We start from the raw sequence: 26,831 nt of genomic DNA, 5'->3' as shown, positions 1-26,831 counted from the left end.
ATCCTGCCATGAAGTACTGTTGATAAGCTTGATATGGGTGCTTGGCTAACCTTTAAAAGAAACAAGATCTTTCGGTCTGGATCTGCATAAAGAAATATTAACTTTAATAAATAATTTAATACTGATCTTTCTTTGTGGACTTAGAACACATTATATGTTTCCTATGGGAAGTTTCAAATCACCTTTCATTTCAGGAGAAAAAATCTTGAGTATAGTTTATGATAACTCTTCTGTTTCTTTGGCTTGGTTTTCATCTTTGGAGAATTAAAATATATGCACGTTCTGCTTTCTTCATCTATATATTCTGCCTTTCTTATATTTTTCTGACTGTATTTTTTTTTTTTTGGATGTGTTCACTTTTGAAAAAATTTTCCTATGACGTTTTCCCCCTTATCTCATGTAAATAACATTTAGAGGTATATAAAGGTAGGAACTCTCTTGAGAAATAATATACACACCATAAATTTCACCTGCATTATATTATATATTCAAAATGTATAATTCATGATGTGTAATATGTTTAAAGGGTTATGTATGTTCATCACTCCTAAAAGAATCCTTGCAGCAGCTAGCAGTTATTCTCCATACTCTCCCCCCAAAACTAGGAACTACTATCAACTTTCTGTATATCAGTTTGCCTATTCTGGATATTTCATGAGAGTTGCATCATATAGTATGTTGTGTTTTGTGACTAAGGTATTTCCTTAAAATAAAGTTTTTAAAGTTCACCCACCCATGGTGTAGCATGTATAAGTATTTCATTTCTTCTTTATTGCCATACTATACTCCATTGCATGGATATATCACATTTCATTTATTCATTCATCATCTGATGGCCATTTGGGTTGTTTCTACTCTTTGGCTATCATTCATAATGCTTATGAACATTTTCAGGCAAGTGCTTAAGTGAATTTATGCTTTCAATGAACTTGGTTGGTACTGAAGAGTAGGCCCAAGCCCAGATGGTTTCACTGGTGTATTGTACCAGACATTAAAAAGAAAAATCAATTCTTTCAACAATGCAGAAAAGGACAACATGTGGTAGACAACAGACCAACAACACAGAAGAAACCTATTTTCCAGGATTACTCTGAAAAAGAACCATCCTCAAACCCTAGTCAACTAATCTCTGTGAGGTTATAACCAAGGACGCTTCTTTTTTCTTCATTGAGCCACTCTGTTTCTGAATCCCATTGTTACACCAGGATAGCCTGTACCCTGACTATTACAAACGCTCTTATGAGAACAATATCATCATCAGATAAACTCTTCTTTCTTTTGTGGAGTTTTCCTTCTGTGAATAGGACTGTGCCTGTATGTTGGAGAAGATTTAGCTAGTAGTGCCCAAATCACGTTGCCTTCTATCAGCACTTCTAGAGAATATCTGCCAGAAATATACACCTTTCCACAATCCCCGGTATTTTATTTAAAGCTTTCTTTAATATAGTAATGAATTCTATTTTTTTCATCTCTGATGATCATAGTATAATTAGGTAGAAAATGTCCTATCAGAGAATCTGATGAAGAATATGAACACTAGAGTTAGACTATCTGGGTTCAAAAGTGAACTTGTTCTTTAACTAGTGAAGTGACCATGAACCCAGTTATTTAATCTGTGTGGTCTCCAGTTTCAAGATCTGTAAACCTTGCAACCTTCAGATACATTTATTGAGGTATATATCTAGGTGCTGGGGATAAAATGTTGGACAAAGTAAGCGAGAATCCTGCACTCATTAAGCTTACATGATAGTGTGTGGGGGGAGGCAGACAAGACACAAAATGCTTTAGCAAAACATATAAAATGTTAGCTAGACATAACTGCTATGGAAAACAGAGGAGGCATAAAAGGGGGGAGGGAACAGGTACAGTTTTTAAATCCGATGGTAAGGATGTTTTTATTAAGAATAGAATAAGAAAAAAGCATACAGCTGTCTATGAAAAGGAAGTTTCAAAATGAAGAAATAGAAAAATTCCAGGTAGTGTCAGGACTAATGTGTACAGAAGAGTTAGGATGTCATGTGGTCTAATCAAAGTGAGTATGACTGATAGAATAGGAGGGAATGAGTTCATAGAGGTAGGAGTGGGGACAAAATCATTGTGGACCAGTGGGCCCTTATGAAGGTTTTCATTTTCACTGCTAGTATGATGAGAAGTCTTGTAGGATTTGTGAAGAAAGTGATATAATCCAACTTATTGTTTAACAGTATTGCTCTGGCTCTTATATTGACACTTAGATTCAAGAGGGATATGGCCAACCAGAGAAAAGCCAGGAGCCTGCAGCAATAATTTTAAGACTGAGATGATGGATTTTTGGGTCAGGATGGTAGCAGAAAAAATGTTGAGAAGTAGTCAGACTCCAAACATATTCTGTATTTTAAATCAACATAATATGCTGATAGATTGGATGTAAGGTATGTGAGATAAAGAGAAAATTTCAGGATTCCTTTTAAGACTTTGTCTGAATAGGTAGAAAGACTTGAGAAAACATGTAGATATTGCTGGTACCTACCTGAAAGTTATCTTGTGAAGATCAATTGTTTTCGTTCTATATCTAAAGCTCCTTAAATGTTGACTGGCACATGGTAAGTACTTAGCAAAATATGTTATCACCATTATAGCAATCAATTATTGGGAAGTAACACAGCTGTTTATGTTTTGGGCATGTTCTATTCTTGTGTTATTTTCTCTATCATGAGTTGATAAGTAGCATTTTGGCATGGCATCATAATAAAGCATATTACGTTTTAAATTACTTCAGACCACATTTTACATAAAGTGCAATATGCACTAATATAACAAGGAATGTTCAGGGCAAATGCAAAAGTATAAATCTTTTATATTCCCCGTAGATTATATTACACATGTGTAATGATAGTACATAAACGGTTTCCAAACTGTATTGTAGAAGAATAGGTAGCCTTAATTTAATTAGAGTTTAGTTTACTTTAATTATAATTTTTCCAAGTTAAGTGTTGTCCACAAAAAACATAGAACCTGTTGACCATATTTGCCAACACAAACCAACAGGGTACATTTACTAATCATAGAACTAGAAATGAAAGAATGGTAAAAACAAAGTTTGTAAAAAAGACTAGAAAAATGAAAAGAGCCCATTAATATAGGAAATGACATACACTTATAAAAGATGAGACAGGAGCCAAAAAAAGTATATTATTGGGCTTCCCTGGTGGTGCAGTGGTTCAGAATCTGCCTGCCAATGCAGGGGACACGGGTTTGAGCCCTGGTCCGGCAAGATCCCACATGCTGTGGAGCAACTAAACCCGTGCGCCACATCTACTGAGCCTGTGCTCTAGAGCCCGTGCTCCGCAACAAGAGAAGCCACTGCAATGAGAAGCCTGCTTACTGGAGTGAAGAGTAACCCCAGCTCGCCGCAACTAGAGAAAGACGGCGCACAGCAACGAAGACCCAACACAGCCAAAAATAAATAAAATTAAAAAAAAAAAAAAGAGTTGACACATTTTAAAAAAACGTATATTATTAAACCACTGGAAGCAAAAACATATAGCAATAGCTGTAAATATAGATTGTAGGAAACATGGATATCAGAATAAAAAATCATAATAATTTCAAATGGCATTCATATATGATAAGGGAATTTTTTAAATAAATGAAGTATTGGAAAATAATGCTTATTTTAAAAACTTGAGTAAATTTGTTGACAATTTTGAATTAGTAAAAATAATTTCAACTTTTAACTCCTAAAAGAAAGTCTGCACTTCTGCATCTAATTTTTAACATTTAAAACATATGTAAGAAAAATAATCATACATAGTTTTGCAGGGAAAACAATCTAAATTTCAAAAAATAAATTTTTTTATAATCATTATTTTTTGAATAAAAACTACCTAGTTACCAAAGTTTAAACAAAAAAAAATGAAATACTTGGAAAATGAAAAATATATTCTTAAATAACCTTTAAATAGCAGAGAAAATTAAAATTGCAAACTAAGATTATGTACACAAATAATTTTAAAATAAATTTTAGCTCTCTACCTGACTAAAGTTTGTGGATTGCCACATCTGAATTCATTGTAAGGTAGTAGCTGAACAACATGTCTCTGTTAAACCCTTTAAAACAAATGAGTCAAGCAATTAATTCAAGAGTTTATTTTTAATGATCATAACAAACCTATAGAAATCAGGAGAACGGTAATGATGTTCTGAAATACACAGAATTTCAACAATAAGGCAGTTTACTGAAGGTTCCTGACACATCACAGAAAGGTAGTGTTTTAAAATGTTTTCAGAGAGCTCCCAGGAGCTATCACTGCCTGCAGATTTTTAACCTGATGAATTTACAAACATTTCATGTTCAAAGCATTGCAAAACGAGAGTCTCAATTTTCCCCATGTACCAAAAACACATTCACCTTAAATTTCAATGACAAAGGAATAATCAAATGTTAAACTTGTAAGTGTACACAGAAAGCTGCAAAAAAGGACATAGGAAACGACAGAAATATTGCTCATGTATATAATATATACATAAATACATAACTATCAATCTGGGAGGACACATACAAAGCTGTTAATAACTTTTAGGGCATTTGTATTTTCTTAAATTTTTCCATGTTTTCAAACTTTCTCCAATATAAACATATTCCATTCTAAACCAAATTTGTGAAGTGCTGACTTTTTCCTTAGCTGTTTGTGTGTTTGTCCTTTAAATCAACCAAAAGACATTTATAAATCACAAGTGAATATTCTTTAATAAAAAGCCATCGTACACTAAAACTACTGCAGGAATGTGAATCTTCTAACGATAATGGCCAGCTTTTATTAGGACTTCCTTAAATGCTTCACGTCCATTATCTGATTTAATCTTTACAATAACACTATGGACCTGCAACTGTTATTTATCTTGTGCAGTTGAAGAAACTTGAGGCTTAAAGTTTCAGTGATTTTTTAAAGGGTTATGCAGCTAAAAGGGTAGTTAGGGTCCAAATCCTGGAATGTTTGGTTCCAAAACAAGTGCTCTTAATCACTCTGCTATGTTGCTTCTCCACAAATTAAATGAAATGGTTTCTGAAACTGGTATCATTGTTCCCAAAATGGAGCTCTTTTCAAGCATAACAATTTCTGAAGTTAGATTATGCATGGGATTTAGTACGATATAGTTTTAAATGTGACAACTGTACCTTTGCATTTTGCAAATCAGTTGCCTTTAAAAACATATATATTTGGACCATGGATTTAACATATTTCATGGACTACAATTACAATCTGTATTTCTAAAGGCATAGTCTTTGAAATGCCAAAGATCATATTTGGTCAAGCAAAGGATGGTTTAAGAGAATAAATAAATAAATAAATAAATAAATTTGTTTCTGGAGAAAGAGCAAGGAAATACACTATAGGGAAGAAAAAAAGAAAAGATGAGCTTAAAAGTTTAGCTTCAGTCTTATTTTATGCTTGGAGCTCTTTCTCTTCTGCGTGATTCTAATGAGAGCATTTTTTACTTCTTTGTTTCGAAGACTATATATAAGTGGATTCAGCATGGGGATGACAATAGTATAAAAAACAGAAGCCACTTGATCCTTTCTCAAGGAGTAGGACTTACTTGGTTTTAAATAGGTAAAAATCAAAGTGCTATAAAAGATGGTAACTCCCAGGAGATGGGAGGCACAAGTAAAGAAGGCTTTTCGCTTCCCTGAAGTGGAAGTAATTTTCAGGATAGTAGACAGGATGGACACATAGGACACAAATATTGTGATAAGAGACACCAGTAGAGTGGAGCCAGCGAAAATGGATATTGTGATTTCAATGTCCTGTGTGTCAGTGCAGGACAGGGCTAAAATTGGGGGTGTTTCACAGAAAAAGTGATGGATTATATTGGAGTTGCAGAAATCCAATCTGCTCATGACAAAGGAGTCCATAAAGCCAATCAAATAGGAACCAAAGACTAGGGAGCAACAGCGTCTTGTGGGCATAACAACTGGGTAATGCAGAGGATTGCAGATAGCTACATAGCGATCATACGCCATTGAGGAGAGAAGAAAACATTCAGTGGCACTCAAGAAGATAAAGCAATTCATCTGGGTGAAGCAGTTCAGGGATGAAATATACTTGGTGGAAGTCAGTAAGTTTTGTAAGGTTTTAGGGGTGATGACGGTTGAGTAACTGAGGTCAAGAAATGACAGGTGACTGAGGAAAAAATACATGGGGGTGTGAAGGTGAAGATCCAGGCAGATTATCAGTATCATCCCTGCATTCCCCAACACAGTAATCAGGTATATCAGGAGAAATAGCATAAAGAGGACCAGCTGGATCTCTTCAGAATCTGTCAGTCCCATGAGGATGAAGTCAGACACATGTGTGCTATTCCTTCTACCCATAGTGTTCAAATGCTCTAAACTGTTGAGAAATCAAAGTTGATACTTAGCAGGAATTACTTCAAGAAGATTTGTGTTTCTATGCCTGACATGACATATTTATATCAGTTTATGTTTCTAGAAAGTGATAATAATGAAGGGTGTATACTGTATGAAGAGAAAAATCTTAATTTGATTGCCAAATATAGAAATAGGTACCAGCTGACATTTGGATATAACAAAAGCTAATATAATGAAGAATTAGAATAAGCCTGACACTGTTCTAAATGCTTCCCATTTTTAATGCATTTAATACCCATGAGATTATTATACCATAATTAGTACTATTAGCCACATTTTTCATATGTGAAAAAGGGCACAGAGAATTTAGGTAACTTATCCAGTGTTAGACCTACCAAATACTGGCTCTGTAATTCTACCAAGATAGATTGACTCCAGAGAGCATGTCCATAATACTATATTCCTATTTATAATTAATTTCAACAAACCCGAGGAAAAAAATACTAGATATATAAAAAACAATGATAGAAGAATAGTTTTAGTGTACCATGTGCTGTTCTTTCATTTCTAATAGTATATAATACTAATGACAAATAAATTTCAACAAGTGGACTTTAGTAGGGTGTATTAAAATGATAGACCGCATGTTAGTGCTAATTTTAAAAAGATATGTTTTCCTAACTTGACCATTCAAAATCAGATTTCTTCCAAAATTATTTTTCTAAAATATGCACATTGCTTGTTGACCCTGATTACATCAACTCTGTATTTCTGGTTCCACAAATCCTGGCATTACTTAGGGTAAGGTCTAAATGATACCTGTATGCATATTCTTATGATAATGTCCCCGTTTTATTTGATCCTAACTAAAACCTTCTAATTTTGAGAATAATACTTACCGGGAGCCAAAGTTGGTGAAAAAACGCTTTCTACCAATATTATGTGTCTAGAAGTATGTCAATCTCAAATTTTGCTCACAAATAAGATATGAAGACCATTTCAGTCGAAAATTTCTGTGATATAATATTTTTCTTTGGCATAAGTTCTCTTTAAGTTTTAGAGTATTCATTTTGTTTTATTCTGAGGGAAAAATAAATCAACTTAGAAATTTTGTTCAGCTCCCGATCAAATGTAAAATTCGCCAGGAAGTTTTGTCTTAGAAGAGTATCAGGGATCCACTGTGTACACACTTAAGTGAGCCGAGTATGCCTTGCCTCTCATCCTGATAATTTCAGGGTACTTCATATACCGGGGATTGATGATAATACAACATTTTGTCATCCCTGTGGACTAATTTCCAAGGAAGATTACTTGGCTTGTCTCCAAGAACAAAAGTTCAAGGACTAATTGCAGCTATGCGAGGTTTTGAGAAGCTAGTCATCTTTTCCCCTAGAAGCCACACAATGAAGAGCCTAATGGTTTGGTGTTCCTTTGTGATGCTCTAAATTGATGCCTGGAGTGGTAGAGAAACTATTTCTAGAGAAATGCTTAGTTAGCCTGTGACTGAAACCATCAGGGATGGAATCATACATGCTTCACAATGAAACTTTTATTTTTAAATGTGTGACACTATTATAGGAGTAAATATGTTCATTAGAAAGAAAATGAAAATATAATAAAATTCAAAGAACAGTGTAAAAATAATCAAAACTGTTGTAACATTTTGATAAATTTTTCCTAATTATTTGTTGTTTATAGAATGCTTATTTTTATACATCTAGATTTGCATAATTAGTATCATACTGCATATTCAGCAGCCACCCTCATTTTATAACTACAATTTCATGACACACTGACCAATGTGATACTAGCCTTTCATAAAACCCATTAATTCATGTGTTGTGCATTGACTGATACCCCATGAACATCTTCATTCTAATGAAATCTTCCTCAGATGTTAAGAATTTTATTGAATATTATTTATCCAAGATTAGGAAACAAAGGAAAACTCTTAAAAAGGGATAGACTGAGAATCAGATTAAAATATTCTTGTGAATCTTTCATTAATTCATGATAATTAAACCAATTTTCATGTACATTTAAAAGTGACTCTTACAGGAAAGTCTGCTCATACACCAGCATTTCAGGAGATAATTTGTTGGTTTGTGTAAAGGAGCTACTTTTATATTAATATTTATAGTATCTTTGATGAACTTTAAAAGGGCAATTCTACTCATCAAAAGTTAATGCTGCTAAAACAGGTGTGAAATAAAGTGCATATATTATCATATTTTATGGCAAGATAAGAAAAAACATACATCTTAAAGAAATTTGTTTCTTTAAATTGTATAAAGAAATTTTAACTTTAATAAATAAAGAAATATTGACTTTAATAAATACTTTAATACTCATCATTCTTTGTTGACTTAGAACATATTATATTCATTTATTAGGAAGTTTCAAATCTTTCATTTCAGGGGAAAAAATCTTGATTATGGCTTATGATATCTTTTCTGTTTCTTTGGCTTAGTTTTCGTGTTTGGAGGATCAAAACATATGAATGTTCTGCTTTCTTCATTTATATATTCCTCCTTTCTTCAGTTTTCCAGCCTGTATTTTCTATGGGATGTATTCACTTTTTAAAAATTTTTATTGGAGTATAGTTGCTTTACAATGTTGTGTTAGTTTCTACAGTACAGCAAAGTGAATCAGCTATACATATAAATATATCCCCTCTTTTTTGAATTTCCTTCCCATTTAGGTCACCACAGAGCATTGAGTAGAGTTCCCTGTGCTATACAGCAGGTTCTCATTAGTTATCTATTTTATACATATTAGTGTATATATGTCAATCCCAATCTCCCAATTCTTTCCACACCCCCCTTTCCCCCTTGGTGTCCATACATTTGTTCTCTACATCTGTGTCTCTATTTCTGCCTTGCAAACAAGTTTTTCTGTACCATTTTTCTGGATTCCCGATATACGCGTTAATATACAATATTTGTTTTTCTCTTTCTGTCTTACTTCACTCTGAATGACAGTCTCTCGGCCCATCCACGTCTCTACAAATGACCCAATTTCATTCCCTTTTATGGCTGAGTAATATTCCATTGTATATATGTACCACATCTTCTTTGTCCATTCCTCTGTCGATGGACATTTAGGTTGCTTCCATGACCTGGCTATTGTAAATAGTGCTGTAATGAACATTGGGGTGCATGTGTCTTTTTGCAGCTCAACATCAAAAAAACAAACGACCCAATCAAAAAATAGGTGGAAGATATAAATAGACATTTCTCCAAAGAAGACATACAGGTGGCCAAGAGACACATGAAAAGATGCTCAGCATCACTAATTATTAGAGAAATGCAAATCAAAACTACAATGAGGTATCACCTCACACCAGTCAGAATGGCTGTCATCAAAAAATCTACAAATAATAAATGCTGGAGAGGGTGTGGAGAAAAGGGAACCCTCTTGCACTGTTGGTGGGAATGTAAATTGATACAGCCACTATGGAAACCAGTATGGAGGTTCCTTAAAAAACTAAAAATAGAATTACCATAAGACCCAGCAATCCCACCATGGGCATATACACTGAGAAAACCATAATTCAGAAAGACACATGGATTCATGTTCTTTATCACATAGCTGTCTAAGCAAATATTTTGTATAAGTCTGTGGTTTGTTCATTCTCTCAACAGTGTCTCTCATGAAGCAGATTTTAAATGTGATAAAGTACAATTTATCATTTTCCCCCTATGGTTCATGAGTTTTGTGTTTTATACAAAAGTTTGTGACTAACCCATAGTCGAAAAAGCGTTGTCCTATTTTTTCTCTAGAAATATTATTATAGTAGGTTTTCTACTAAGGCCTAAGAATTATTTTGAGAAAACTTTTATATATGATGCAAAGAATGACTCATGTCTCTTTTTTTGTGACATAAGGTTAGTCTACCTATTCAGTGTCACTAAAAAAATTACTATCCTTCTTCCATGGATATTCCTTAGCAACTTTGTTAAAAATCAATTGACTATGTTGTGTGGATCTATTGTTGAAGACTCTGTTCTTTTCCATTGATCTAGATATCTATATTTTCACCAACACCACACTCTCTTGATTATTTTAGTTCGTGGCAAATCTTGAAATTAGATTATGTAAATCTTACTTTAGTCTTCTTTTTCAAAATTGCCCCGACTCCCTTAGTTTCTCTCTCTTTTTATTTTTTTGTAAATTGTAGAATTACCTTATCAATTTTTTCAGAAATTCTTGTTTATTTTTAATTAAGGTTGCATTGAACATACAGATCATTTGGGATTACATTTAATTAATAGATCCTTTGTTCACAATTAGGCTGAGTATCAGTATCATCTTTCTTTCTTTCCTCCCTTCCTTCTTTTCTGCTTTCCTTCTATCTTTCTTTTAAAACTCAGATTCCACAGCCATCATTGCCTATCTACTAATTTAGAATCTCTGGGTGTGAGCTTAAGCATCTATGTATTTTTCACAATTTTTTGAAGAATTTCTTTAAGTACATAGCCTAGTACTAGTCTATAGATTAGTATTGGGTGGGTCGAAAAGTTCGTTTGGGTTTTCCGGTAACATCATAGAGAAAAACCCGAACAAACTTATTGGCCAACCCAATATAAAGGGTCCTCAAGACAAGACGCTATACAACTCAAATTCTGACCTTTATCTTTGACAGAACTCTAATTCTAATGTTATATTACATAGAATAACAATTATCTGTATACTCTCCCATTTCTGTTGTCAATACTTTCTGTTCATCTATTTATATCTTATTTCTTCTATTAACTACTCAATGAGTTTTAAAATATCTTTCATACTACTTAGAAGTGTAGCATCTTTAAAGTTAAATGAGTATTGTAATCTCTATTAAATGATTTTGAATTCTGCCATAGCTTATGCTTTTATTATTATTTCTTCATGTCCATGTTGATAGGGTTTTGAGAGAAGTAAACAAGTTATATTCCCAGGAAAAAGAAACTGGATTTCAGAGAATTTAAGCTATCTCTTAGTGTCAGAGCTAGGACTATGTCTCATATCATTAAATTTCTTTTCCAGTCCTATGCATATTCTTTTTCCACTGAAGGATCATTTTGTACCAGAAGCCAAAGTGCATTCATGTAGTCATTTTTATCATGTAGTTCATTGCTCCAGAACCATTCTCTTGTTTACCATGGAAAAAAAATCCTCTTGTTACTTTTTGGTCCCAGAAGAGAATTAGTGTGTTTTCCCTTGGGGCATTCCCGTAGACTTCAAGAAGAGCTTGAGAACCTGGTATAAGAGTCCAAACATTTGGTATCCATAGCACACCTTAATAAAATGAGCAGTGCATTTCCACAGGTAAGAAGAAATATTTTACATCACCTACAAAATATTGATATACCAGAAGTTATAACCATGAATCTCAAACTAGATTATAATCTTTAGTATGTAAATCTGAGATAGAAATTTCTAGTTAACTCAGAGTTGAATAAAAATTAAATGAGAGAATTCACAGGAACATAACAGGGAAAACAGTAAAGACTCTTTGCATGTTTAGGTCAATAGATTTGTAAATTAGAAATTTTATTTAATTTCCTTGATGGAATATAACTTAAGTCATTATGAGGTACTGGAAATAAGGTGTTATATTTAAAATTCAGGAAAACTATTAAATGAAGATAAAATTATCAACTGAGCATTGAATACATATTTGGAGATCATAATTTTTTTCCTTATAGAGGGATATAAATTTTTCTTTAATTTACTGTACTAGTTAACTAATTGATCTAGAATCCACTACTGGGTTTTTTGTTTGTTTGTTTTTGTTGTTTTGTTTTGTTTAATATAATGGTCTGCTTAAGCTTGTGGCTTTACAAAAGAATTAAAATACATGAAGCTGTTGTATTGTTTCCAGAGGATAACATTTCCAGAACTATGGCATATCACAATGAGTCTGTAATATGGTCAAGTGGAAGTAGCTTAAAGTTTGGAGACAGAGAAACCTAGACATGAATCCTGGCTTTGTTAGTAACTGACTGTGTGACCTTGATCAAGTTATAGGTCAGGTGGTTCTCAGTTTTCTCATCTATAAAAGGATGCTGAGTTAGTTTGCAATTTGCTATGTATGTTACATAAGATAATGTACACAAAGTTTCTAACACCTAGTGGCCACTTAATAAGATGCAGTAGTTGCTACTATAGCTGTAGCTTTCCTTCTTCTCAAGCTTAGTGTTTGTAGTACTCTTCCCTTGATATATGGCACTTTGTTTTCTGACTATATGAGGGTTGAAGAACTGATTTGATTTTAGTTATCCAGAGTGACCATGTTTTCTTAATAATTTGAGATCTCTATTTTTGTCTTTCTAGATTATATCTCTTAAAGTAAAATCAGCAAGACATAAACACAATCAGTTCCAATATCCTTAAGTATTAGTTGACAGAAATGCCTGTTTGAAGAACATCTTCAATGGGTAGATAAACCTTATACTTTTTGACTATTATTCCTCCAGTTCCTTAGAGTGAAGTAGACAATTAATTACTCTAATGGAATATAATTTGTACTAAAATATACTTTCATTCATAAACCACCATCTTGCACTACAGATAAAATCAGAGAAGTCGAGAGTTATGAGAAAATTATTATGGGCAAAATTACCAGGGGAATTTAAGCAAACACGCTATTATTTTACTGTAATGCCCAAAGTCAGAATGCAGTAACAGAAATGTATTTTTAAGGTGACTGATAACATAGAATATTCAGATTCTCTGGGTTTAATCTCATAAGAAAAGTACTTTAGTATATCTTAATATCGTATAACAAACATACATAAGTAAAAGAAGCAATACTTAGTTTCTGGTTTGGTGACCATTCATTGTTCAATGCTTTGATGAAGAACTGATTTTAATTCCCTGTTAATATTTCATAAGTAAATAAAATTTGGAAGTCATATTTCACATGTATGCATCCTCCACATATAAGGAAAACATTTTAATTTTATAAAACATATTTAATGTATTTCATAAATAAACACTCTGCAATCACACCGTGTCCAGGTATTGATAGTTGAACAAGACATGCACAAAAATTTTGGTCAATCTTAGTTACTTTTTGATTTGAAGCATAAGGTTACTTTTCCAAGGTCACACTAGGTGCTAAATCTGATGTTTTAATATAAGGTTTTAGAGTCCAAATACAATGTTCTTCATCTTCCACAACTGTGCTACATCAGACACATCAGTTAAATAAAGGTTAGAATTGTACTAAAAGTAAAATTTCCCTTGTGTATGTCAGTCAACATGTATTTTGTGATGAATACCTTTAGTAGACTACTTATTTATATATTTTTCTAAAACTGCTTACGTATATTTATTTGTTTTCTTTTTAAAATTTTTATTGGAGTATAGTTTATTTACAATGTGTTAGTTTCAGGTATACAACAAAGTGAATCACTTATACATATGCATATATCCACTCTTTTTAAGATCTTTTTCCATATAGATCATTACGGAATATTGAGTGGAGAGTGCTATGCAGTAGGCCGTTATTAGTTATTTATTTTATATATAATAGTGTTTATATGTCGATCCCAATCTCCCAATTTAGCCCTCCCTCTGCTTCCCCACCGGTAACTGTAAGTTTGTTTTCTACATCTGTGACTCTATTTCTGTTTTGTAAATAAGTTCATTTGTACCATATTTTTAGATTCCACATATAAGCAATATTATATTATATTTGTCTTTTTATGTCGGACTTACTTCACTCAGTATGACATCTCTAGGTTCATCCATGTTGCTGCAAATGGGATTATTTCGTTCTTTTTTATGGCAAAATACAAATAGCTCATGCAGTTCAATATCAAAAAAAACCAAACAACCCAATCAAAAAATGGGCAGAAGATCTAAATAGACATTTCTCCAAAGAAGACATACAGGTGACCAAAAAGCACATGAAAAGATGCTCAACATCACTAATTATTAGAGAAATGCAGATCAAAACTGCAATGAGTTATTACTTCACACCAGTCAGAATGGCCATCATCAAAAAATCTACAAACAATAAGTGCTGGAGAGGGTGTGGAGAAAGGGAACCCTCCTATACTGTTGGTGAGAAAGTAAATTGGTACAACCATTATGGAGAACAGTATGGAGGTTACTTAATAAACAAAATATAGAACTATGATATGATCCAGCAATCCCACTCCTTGGCATATATCTGGAGAAAACCATAATTTGAAAAGATACATGCACCCCATTGTTCATTGCGGCACTATTTACAATCACTAAGACATGGAGGCAACCTAAATGTCCAGTAACAGAGGAGTGGATAAAGAAGATGTGGTACATATATTCTCATTTGTTTTCACTGTGCTTATTCCTATATGCTTAATTTCTGTTTTGTTCCCAACTCTCTTTCATACATATCTTGGTATATAACCTACAGATGAGAGAGAGAGAGAGCGAGAGAGGGAACGAGAAATGGACAAAAAGAGAGAGAAACTTTTTAACAGATTTGAATCTTTTGACACCAAAATAACAAAGTAATACATATTTATATTATTAATTGATGGTTTATATTATTTTAATAATGTAACCGTTCAAACTAAGCTGGAAATTATAGTACTATTATTATAAGACATTGTGTGTGTGTGTGTGTGTGTGTGTGTGTTCACAGGAGTAATGTATAATTCGTCTGTAGTACACAGAAGTCAAAATTTAAATTTATTATATTTTTTACTCTCAAATTCTCTAAGAATTAAATAAGTATATTTTCTTTTCATTTAATATCCCCACATTTAAAAATCTATTTAGTCTTTGTGTTAAAAAAAATCTTTCACATGGATCTGAGAACTTTCTGGGAAAATAAAGACAAGCAGCTTTCTTTTTCTTCTATGAATAGTTTTAAGCTGGTTTTCTGATTCTTTCTTGATGTATGGAAATCTCAATATGATAAAAATATAATGTTTCATGTCACAAGTATGAATTATTTTTATATCCATGGTTTTATACACTGCAGATTTTTTACTCCTTTGAGTACATTTTGGTCCATGTCACTGCAGGAAAAACAAGACTCACAGCGCTGAAATCTTGCTCCTAAACATGGTAGATGCAATATTTAATATTTTTCAATCATGAAGACTTTCAGTCCAGGTGCAGGTGACTCCTCACCTTTTTTTTGAGAATGATGACTGTAAAGTTTTTATTAGAGCCAGTGTCATGATTGAAATACTACCGTGTAAGACAGTGAGTGACCATGTCCCATCTGACTGAGAGTTGGTTCTATTTCCCAATTTTTTAATAGTTGATTTACAATGTTTCAAGTGTACTGCAATTTTTAATGCCCTTTTCTTTTTCATACTCCACAGAATGAGAAAAAGTCTGACAGCATAGGGAAATATACCGGAAATAAAACACTACTTTCTAGCATATGTAGTGATTTTATTCTTTTAGCAATAGCTTCTATAAATTGTATGATCTATTACTGAGTGATTTTCCTTTTATAATAATTTAAAGAATCCTTAAGAAACTATGAGATATTAAAGAAATAGCCATGATTTATTTTTGACAGAACTATTTCTCAAAAATACACCCAAGGGGCTTCCCTGGTGGCGCAGTGGTAGAGAATCTGCCTGCCAATGCAGGGCACACGGGTTCGAGCCCTGGTCTGGGAAGATCCCACATGCCGCGGAGCAACTAAGCCCGTGAGCCACAATTACTGAGCCTGCGCGTCTGGAGCCTGTGCTCAGCAACAAGAGAGGCCGCGATAGTGAGAGGCCCGCGCACCGCGATGAAGAGTGGCCCCCGCTTGCCGCAACTAGAGAAAGCCCTCGCACAGAAACGAAGACCCAACACAGCCATAAATAAATAATTAAATAAATAAATAATAAAAAATATTTTAAAAAAGATACATTGCCAAGTACTTAAAAAAAAAAATACACCCAAGGACTTTGCAAGGATAATGAGTATATGAACGGAGAAAAATGTAAAATTTTTCAGGGCTGCTAGAATAAATTACCACAGACTGTTGGCTTAAATAATAGAAATTTACTTCTCACTGTTCTAGAATCCAGGAGTCTAAAGATCAAGGTGAAGGCAGGGTTGACTTCTGAGGCATCTCTCCTTCACTTGTAGATAGCAGCCTTCTCCCTTTGTGTTCACGTCACCATTCCTCCTTGTGTTTCTGTGTTCTGTCTCCTCTTCTTATAAGAACACCAGTCATATTGGATTAGGGTCCACCCTAAAGACCTCAATTCAAGTTAATTATCTCCAGAAAGATCTTATTGCCAAATACAGTCTCATTCTGAGCTACAGAGATTTAGGATTTCAAAATATAAATATTGGTATATATTATTTGTATATTTATACACACACAGTCACAAATGCATGTAATCCTTAAAATATATAGTGTTAGCTTTTATCTCATATAACTCAAATTGGCTAGGTTCCTGTAGTTGCAATTATTAGTAACTTTATAATTATACCTGACGAACTTGAGCAAATACTGCCTAATCAATAGGAAAATCACAGGTCACACATTCCCATACCACCTTCCACGGAATTGTTGGTACTGACTCCAGTTCAAAGCACTCTGCTCTATCCTTAGATCTATGTATTGGCAGCAGTCTAACCCCAGCCTGCAGTTCAGGGACCACACATATGTGTTCAAATTTCTGGTGTCATTACTACACTTTTTGTGAGAGTGTGTTTCTCCCCTTCTTATTATTTCATCCAGAGTATGAACACTAAACTCATTCTATTACTTCTCACAGAGTACAGAGACTAAGCATTAGCATTACCAAGATTATACTTAATCTCAAGAATGACAAAAGATAAGCACAATTCAGAGAGTAAGGTAAGAATGGCTGGCAGACTGGGCTCTTAGAAAAGTAAGATCCACCACATCTTCATGGGCTTCCTTGCAGGCCTGGTCCTGACTCAGCTTTGCTCTGTTTTCCTTTGACCCCTCCCACTCTGTGATGCCCTTGTAGATGCCATCATTCCTCAGTGCCCAGGCCGAAGAACAACGCACAGGAAAACATCCCTACTGCACTCATGTTTAACCCTGCTTCCGACAGACCTCATTTTCATTGCAAGGATATGTATCTTTCAAAGTTAATTATATGTATTTTTCCTTCCATCTCCCCATCCTTTCATTATCATTAATATTTTTTGAGTGTGAAATCCCTTTAGTTATAATAGGACTATCTCCTTAAAATAGAGTCTAACCTAAAGATTTCTCCCTAAAATGGGATTATTAAGTATAAATAACACCTCAACAATACAAATACAATAGAACATCTTTTACTATACTATGTTACCATCACAGTTGTTTAGATTTTCTGGGGTTTTTTTTTTCCTTTTTAAAAATTTTTTTCTTCTTTTAATTGGGCTACTTTATTCTTCTTTTCTAGTGTTCTGAATTGGGTATGGTTTTACCAATGAATACTATGTCAGTGGCAACCCACTATTTTATTATGTCATACTTCAGTTATGAATACTTCTAATTTTTTTCTTATTTCTATTTGGCTTAGGAGGGGTTTAGTAACTTATTTCTAAATGCCTAAATGATACAGTTTGAGAGTTCTTAAAAATGTGTTATTCATGTCTAATCAGAATGCAATTTTTAAATTAATTTTATTCAGATGTTAGTTTTCAATAACATGGAAGTTTTCATAAATGCTGCATGTACACTTGAAAAGTAAGATAATTTTTCTTATATATGGTCAAAGCTTAATACATGTTTATCTATAAAAAAATTTTTATTGAATGTGAAGTTTAATTATTTTATGTCCTAATTAATGTTTTCTTGACTGAAAATATTTAATAGAGGTGTGATAAGTTTTCCTAATGTTACAATACTTCTGCCCATTTCTGTCTTTGCACCTGCTCTGTGAGAAATTTACTTCATTATAGTTCTTACTACATTATTATTTGCATAGGTAACACGTACAAATAAGTCTTTATTGTGAATCAAAATCTATTATTATAAAGTATCCTTTTAAATTTTGATACTCTTCCCTGCATTTATATTTTTTAGTATTAAAAAAACCAGGGGCTTCCCTGGTGGCGCAGTGGTTGAGAATCTGCCTGCCAATGCAGGGCACACGGGTTCGAGCCCTGGTCTGGGAGGATCCCAAATGCCGCGGAGCAACTGGGCCCGTGAGCCACAATTACTGAGCCTGCGCGTCTGGAGCCTGTGCTCCGCAACAAGAGAGGCCGCAATAGTGAGAGGCCTGCGCACCGCGATGAAGAGTGGCCCCCGCTTGCCGCAACTAGAGAAAGCCCTTGCACAGAAACGAAGACCCAACACAGCCATAAATAAATAAATTTAAAAATAAAATAAAATAAAATAAAATAAAACCAATGCTTTCTGTTCATGGGTATTGCCTAAATGTATATGCATCCTCACTTTTATTATTACCTTCTTAAATACTGTGTAATATATTTGGCTTTTCAAAAACTATCCTGAAATTGTTTTCTTTTTAAAGATATATTAGGTGCATTAACAATTATTGCTAAACATATATTTAGTCTTGGGTTTGTCATAATGTTCATGTTAATAACGTGTCATACTCACACAGACTTATACACAAATATACACACACAAAACATACGTGTTTTTTAGGATTTGAACTAATTTTAAAATTTTTATATTTTTAAAACATATTTTTTTAAATTAATACTAATATGAGGGCTATCATTTTATTACACACAAGTGAATTCCAAAGGTTGAAACTTATTTTTAATTACTATTAAATAATACTGGGAAAAAAGAACAGTATATGGTGTATTAAAACTATTCTTCTATCATCGTTGATTATATATCTAGAATTTTTTTCGTCTTGCTAAAATTAATTATATATAGGAATATAGTATTATGGACATTCTCTCTGGGGTCAATCTATTTTAGTAGAATTACAGAGTCAACATTTAAGAGCTCTGACTCTGGAAAAATTACTAAATTCGCTGTGCCCATTTTCTCATCTAAAAAAATGTGGCTAACTGTAGTACATATCATATATAATCTCATGGGAATTAAATACTTTAATAAAGGGAAGCATTTAGAACAGTGTCAGGCTTATTCTCATTATTCAATATATTAGCTTTTATTATATTATATCCAAACGTGAATTTATACCTATTTCTATATTTGGCAATCAAATTAAGATTTTTCTCTTCATACACTGTACACACCTCATTATTATCACTTCCTAGAAACACTAATGTAAATATGCAATGTTGCTCACAGAAACACAAGTCGTTTGTAAGTAATTCCTGCTAAGTATTAAATTTGATTTCTCAGCCATTTAAGCATTGAACACTATGGGTAGAAGGAATATCCTAAATGTGTCTGACTTCATCCTCATGGGATTGACAGATTCTGAAGAGATCTGGCTGGTCCTCTACACTATTTCTCCTGATTTACCTAACTACTGTGTTGGGGGATGCAGGGATGATGTTGATAATCCGCCTGGATCTCCAGCTTCACACCCCCATGTATTTTTTCCTCAGTCACCTGTCATTTCTTTTTTTTTTTTTTTTTTTAATGGGAATTATTTATTTATTTATTTATGGCTGTGTTGGGTCTTCGTTTCTGTGCGAGGGCTTTCTCTAGTTGCGGCGAGCGGGGGCCACTCTTCATCGCGGTGCGCGGGCCTCTCACTATCGCGGCCTCTCTTGTTGCGGAGCACAGGCTCCAGACGCGCAGGCTCAGCAATTGTGGCTCACGGGCCCAGTTGCTCCGCGGCATGTGGGATCTTCCCAGACCAGGGCTCGAACCCGTGTTCCCTGCATTAGCAGGCAGATTCTCAACCACTGCGCCACCAGGGAAGCCCACCTGTCATTTCTTGACCTCAGTTATTCAACTGTCATCACCCCTAAAACCTTAGAAAACTTACTGACGTCCACCAAGTGTATTTCATCCCTGAACTGCTCCACCCAGGTGTATTTCTTTGTTCTCTTCAGTGCCACTGAATTTTCCTTCTCTCCTCAGTGGCCTATCATCACTATGTACCTGAAATCCTCTGCGTTACCCGGTTGTTATGTCCATAAGATGCTGCTGCTGCCTAGTCTTTGGATCCTATTTGAGTGGCTTCATGGACGCCTTTGTCAATGTGCTTTGCATGAGCAGACTGCATTTCTGTGACTCGAATATAATCCATCACTTTTTCTGTGATGCTCCCCCAACTTGAGTCCTGTCCTGCACTGACACACACGACATTGAAATCGTGATATTCATTTTCGCTGGCTCCACCCGAATGGTGCCTCACATCACAGTATGTGTTCATCCTGTCTACTATTCTGAAAATTACTTCCACTTCACAAAAGCGAAAAACCTTCTCTACTTGTGCCTTCCATCTTCCGGGAGTCACCATCTTTTATGGCACTACGATTTTGTCTTACTTAAAACCAGTTAAGTCCGACTCTTTGGGACAGGATCAAGTGGCTTCTGTTTTTTATACTATTGTCATCCCCATGCTGAATCCACTCGTCTATAGTCTTAGAAATAAAGAAGTAAAAAATGCTCTCATTAATGTTATGCAGAAGAGAAAGGGCTACAGGAAATTAAAATAGCAGTGATTCTAGACTTTAAGTTCATTTTTTTTTTTCTTTCCTATAATGTATATCTTTGGTCTTTTTCCAGAAACAGTTGAATCCTTTATTTATTTATTTATTTGCTTATTTACTTATTTATTTATTTATTTTCTGTTGAACCATCCTTTGCTTGACCTAATATGATCTTGGGCACTTCCAGGAATGTGCCTTTAGAAATCCACACCGTAATTGGAAACCATGAAACATGTTCAATCTATGGTCTAAATGTATGTGGTTTTAAGGGCAACTGATTTGCAAAATGAAAAATATAGTTGTCACCTTTTAAACTATGTCATACACATTCCCATGCATAATCCATTTCAGAGAATTTTACGATGGAAAATAGCTCCCGTTTGGGAACAATGATAACACGTTTAGAAATTATCTCATTCATTTTGTGGAGAAGCAATATAGCAGAATGATCATAAGCCCTTGCTTTGGAAACAAACATTCCAGGATGCAGACTCCAGATCTGCTACCCTTTTAGCTGTATAACCCTTTAAAATCATTGAAACGTTAAGCCTCCAGTTTCCTCAACTGCACAAAATAAATAATAAATCCAGGTCCATAGAGTTACTGTAAAGATTAAACCAGACAATAGATGTAAATCATTTAAGGCAGTTCTAATACATGCTGGCCATTACCATTAGACCACTCACATTCCTGAGTATTTTCAATGCACAGTGGTTTTTTCTTAAAGAATATTCACTTGTGGTTTATAAATTACTTTTGGCTGATTTAAAGGACAAGCACACAAACAGCTAAGGAAAAACTCAGCACTTCACAACTTTGGATTTAGAATGGCATATATTAATATTGGATAAAATTTGAAAAATACTGGGAAATTTAAGGAAATAGAAACGCCCTAAGAGTTAACAACAGCTTTGTGTGTGTTCCTCTAGATTGATAGTTACGTATGCATATGTTATATACATAAGCAATATTTCTGTCATTTCCTACGTACTTTTTTGCAGCTTTCAGTATACACCTGCAAGTTTAACCTTTGATTATCCCTTGTCATTGAAATCGAGGATGCATGTGTTAGGGTACATAGGAAAAATTGAGACTCTCATATTGCAGTGCTTTGGACATGAAATGTTTGTAAATTCATCAAGTTAAAGACCTGCATGAAGTGATATCACTTTGGTGGCTATCTGAAAACATTAAAAATCCTACCTTCTGTGATGTGTCAACGAGGTTCAGTAAACTGCTTTTTTCGTTGAAATTGTGTGTATCAAAAAAAATCATTGCCTTTCTCCTGATTTCTATAGGTTTGGTTTGATCATTAAAAATAAATTCTGAATTAAATGCTTGACTCATGTGTTTTAAATTTTTTAACAGAGACAAGTTGTAAAGCTACAAATTTACAATAAATTCAGATTTTATGACAACCCATTCACTTTAGTCGGGTAAAGTGTGACTTTAGCACTAAAGAGTGTTAAAATTTCCTTTCTTTTTAAATTTTTCCTCTACAGAATCTTATCTCACTTTCTTATCTCACTATCACTTCCTTTCTTGTAAGTATTTTGAAGCAAGTTATTAGGTAAGTACAAACTTAGGATCATTTTTCCTTCCTATTTAAGTTGTTATTTTACAATTAAGGAATATCCCTTTTTATAAATAATATTTCCCCCTAATGTTTTCTTTTTCAGATATTATAGTTACATCAGCTTCCTCCAAGTGTGTGTTTGCGTTGTATAACTTTCCCCATCTTCTTGCATTCTACCTGTCTGTATCCTGTCTCTCTTATAAGTTGCATATACTTGTTTCTTGTTTTTTTGTTGTTTTTGTAGTTATTTATTTGTTTTCTTAATCTACTCCAGTGGCTCTCCACCTAGGCAATTTTGCCCCACAGGGGATATTTAACAATGTCTAAAGACATCTTTAGTTGTCCTAACTGGAGAGGGGAGAAGTTACTGGCATCTAATGTTGACCTGCAATGAACACGACAGTCTCCATAATGAAAAATCATCCAGTCCCAAATGGCAATAATGCTGAGGTCGATAAACCCTGATTTAGTTTGTCAGTCTTTCTTTTGGTATGCAATAATTAGCATAGCTGATTTTACACGGAGCATCTTACGATTCCATTTATGTTTTTCCTTCTGAACTTTATTTCCTCCTTGTAATGTATTATTCAATTCATCGAGATTGCATTATTAAATTTTCTCTTATTAAACATAAAATGATATACTTCAACTAATAAAACACAAAGTTTGAGAGACGTTGTAGATTAGGTCATCAGACTGATCATATTTGTAAACCTAATTTCAAATATATAATTCAAAAGTTGACTTAGAGCTATTTTTTGAAAACGAAAGAAAATCTTAGTTTGATTTTAAGCTGTATTGAAATAATCAAGATAATTTGTTCTTTTTTTAAAAATTTTTTATTGTGGTAAAAGTCACGTAATATAAAACATACTATTTTAACCACATTTAACTGTACAGTTCAGTGGCACTAAGTACATACACCATAATATTGTGTTAATATATAAGCAGTATTTACAGACTTGTGTTTATTTTATTTGTTAACAAGATACCTAATCTGATTAAGAAGGAATGAAAATCAATTTATAAATTCAATTTAAAATATTAAGGAGTTTAACTAAATAACTTTGTGGCAATGTTTAAGAGCCTTTACAAAAGTGAGTGTTGCAATTTACTAGCTACATAATTAGAATACTATGCTTTGCAATTTGAATCAAAACTAAGGAAAAAAGTTGATTGTTGTCTTTGTTATAGCAAAACATTGCTTGTTAAATGACAATATAGAAAATTTTACTTGTGTGTAGTCTTTTCTGGGTGAAAAGGATATCTTGAAGATAACAAATAACTCATAATAAAAAATAGATAAGGAATTATGTGTTCAGTAATCCAAAACAGAGTCACTAACCACACGAGCTAATTTTCAATTTCAGATGGATAACCTTTGAAGTTTAATATACTGACAATTTATCAGTAAATTAAAGGCTGAAAAATTTTTTATATCCAGTTTCCCACATTTCATTCATGGAGCTCCAGTGATACTGAATTTAAAAATGTATCTTTATCTATGCCCTTATGAAATTTAATACTAAAGAAGAACGTAAGAGAGAAAAAGAAAAAGAAGGAAAGAAGGAAGGAAGCAAGGAAGGAAGCCAGGAAGGAAGGAAGGAGGGAAGCAGGTATATACATCCTGGCCAGGACATTTTGTTGTATAGAGATCAACGTCAGCATTCTCCTGCATTGGAGAAGGTCCAGATGATTGTTGAACGTCAGCATCATTGGACATCTTCTCTTGGAGGATTTTTAGATGGGTTGTCTCCTGGTTTACTAGAAGACTTCAAGTGGTGCCACATTTTTCTTTTTCTATACATCGAAAAATATGTTTATACAATCCTAAATATACATAGCTGTGTCCCATAGCCATGTCAGGGCTTATGCTTACAGTAACTTTTAGTTGAAATGGTATGGATCACTGATATAGTAAGGTATAAATCATGGAAGTCACCATTTGGATGAGAAGAGAGGAAGTAGAATTAAGGGCTAATTTGTCCAAAACAAATCCCTCCTGGTTGCTTTTTTTGTAAGCCTCTGTGAAGAGTATAGAGTTGAGAAATTAAGAGGATGAATTATGATGGAATGTTACCATGGATTAAAAATGGCTGTAAATTCATTGACACTCTTCCTCTTGAATCTGGGTGGTCTTAGTGACTTGCTTTCACATAGGAAACAGCAGGAATGGTGTTCTGGAATTTCCAAAGTTAGGACATGAGAAGTTTGCAGCATCAGCCTCTGTCTTTTGGAATACTTGCTCACGAACTATTCCGAAGCCATCTTGTTGAAGAGAACCCTTGGAGAGCTTAAAGGGAGATGGCCTAAAACTGCCTCAAAAAGAGATGCCCAGTACACCTCCAGCTATTCCAGTCTAAGCTATTCAAGTGATCCCAAATAACATACCAGACATTGGAAAGCAGAAAGACTTCATCCTTATCCAGCTCTACCCACATGGCAGATTCCTGAGAAAAGTGAATGGTTATTGTTTTCAGCCCCTAAGTTTTGTACAATCAGAACAGATGCTGAAGTGGCAGTTCAGGTCACATGTTCTGGCATCGTTTACAGCTGCAAGTCTTGGGTGCCAGCCCTTACTCACCTAGAGGTGTGGTGATGCCCCCTTGTGGCAATGCCAGTGTTCTGTCCATTTGCTTGGTATCAATTATAAGGCTTGTTCTTCAGCCTCAAGCTCAAGCTATAAGAGAAGCTGGTGCCCTCCCAACTAATGGATTTTGATTTTGCAGAAAGGGGTTAGAACCCTGGGTTTGACCATGGCATTAACTGTTCCCCATTTTCTGATCAGCTAAAAGAGGGACTGTTGCTTCCCTAATAATATACTTTAAAAGCCATATATCTCACTTCTCATTAACAATGGATGATACAGCCAGATATTGTGCTTTACTTCAAAATGGGATGAATGATAAGAACAGTACACCTGACACAGCTTCCCTCTTGTGAGGTGGGGAGATGCCTGAAGATGATGTCAGGTTATTTTCCTTTAGTTTTCTCAAGAACACATGAAATAAAAATGATGATTTTTGTAGAACATAAAATATTTTATGTTCTCTATAGGTAATGATATGTTATGGTAAGATCCTGTTTTTTAAACACACTGGAGACTAAATTTGTATAACAATGCAATGGAGCATATGCATATATAGTTAGAACTAATAGCAATGTATCAGTTATAAATCATGGCATGTCTTCTCCGCCATACTTAACAGTGTTTGTAGCCAACTAGAAGAAAGTATAATCACACAAACATACATACAGAAACACACACACACATACACACACACCCCTACACATAACTCAAGAGAATCAGTTACAGAGAGTGGACTCAATCTTGCTTCTTCGTTACAACTCTAGAAGAGCTAATCCATTTTACAGTTGAGGAAACAAAGGATCTATGGAGTTAAAAGCTTAACCAAGATCAAAAAATATCAAGATTTAAGAGCTAGAATTCAAACACACACACATTCATATATTTGTACATAGGCCTCCTACCATTTTATACAAAAAAATAGAATTTCCTGTATGTATTTTGTAGTCCATATCAGCCTAGAACTGTTAAAATTTGACTATTTAACTTTAAAAAATAATTCCACAGTCACCAAAGAACTTTTTTTATGGCAACTCCATGCCAGTAGTTTAATAGAAATACCCAAATAGCAATTCTATAATATCAGAGCACATTGGAATGCACTACTCAGCCTTTAGGAAACATCCATAAAACAGTACAGCCTTTTGAAAATACTAATAGTTTTATTTTAACAAAAGGACTGTTAGAATGCCATGTTGCTTATGTTCATCATTGCATCGTTCATTGCCCTGCTTACTCAGACATGCATCGGAAACTCAGTCCAGTACCATTGTCCTTGCCACAGTTGATAAGAAAGCAAACATAATCTTTGCTGGTGACATCTTTGTGATATGTAGTAAACAACAGTTTTGAGTTTGTGTAAAGAATGTTTATTAACATTTATTATTTGTGGATAATCAAACGTAATAATACTTAGCTCATAGCAATAAATCTCATCTGCTAAAACATATGTCTGTGGACTCTTTTCTTACTGCTTGACAATTACATTTATGTAAATATGTAACAAAATGTGTTAAAGCAAATTTTATTTCATTGTTTCTATTTGGTCCATATTTTCTTCCAGGATAATCCCATTGTCAAGTATTTTGATTGCATATTGAAATAACAGTCATGCATTTTCAAAACCAAAATAAGTAACCAGTGTTATTGCTATAACTAGTTTTCAAAAGCAAAACTATCGCCTAATAAGGGAGTCCTTAAGACATGGCAAGTAGCTTGCTTAATGGCATCTCATAATCACAGAATAAAATTTAAATCTATGGGTTTTAATGTTTTGCAAAGTAATTTATAGCGTAACAATA

General features: G+C 33.9%; 1 protein-coding gene and 1 pseudogene across 1 annotated transcript; one reads left to right on the top strand and one right to left on the bottom strand.

The window, feature by feature from the left end:
- Window positions 1-5,401: 5,401 nt before the first annotated feature.
- Window positions 5,402-6,355, bottom strand: LOC133099936 (olfactory receptor 8H3-like). Its single transcript, XM_061203767.1, has one exon. It carries the CDS (start codon window positions 6,353-6,355, stop codon window positions 5,402-5,404), a length of 954 nt encoding a protein of 317 aa, XP_061059750.1.
- Window positions 6,356-19,621: 13,266 nt separating this feature from the next.
- On the top strand, window positions 19,622-20,872 carry LOC133099935 (olfactory receptor 8H1-like; annotated as a pseudogene).
- Window positions 20,873-26,831: the final 5,959 nt, after the last annotated feature.

Source organism: Eubalaena glacialis, chromosome 10 (assembly GCF_028564815.1).
Source record: "Eubalaena glacialis isolate mEubGla1 chromosome 10, mEubGla1.1.hap2.+ XY, whole genome shotgun sequence".
NCBI lineage: Eukaryota > Metazoa > Chordata > Mammalia > Artiodactyla > Balaenidae > Eubalaena > Eubalaena glacialis.
Note: the sequence above shows the minus strand (reverse complement) of the source record. Positions and strands in the feature narration are given on the sequence as shown.

Bases quoted from the DNA above. Each gene is read 5' to 3' on its own strand.
- LOC133099936 (XM_061203767.1), bottom strand. From the start codon at position 6,355: ATGGGTAGAAGGAATAGCACACATGTGTCTGACTTCATCCTCATGGGA.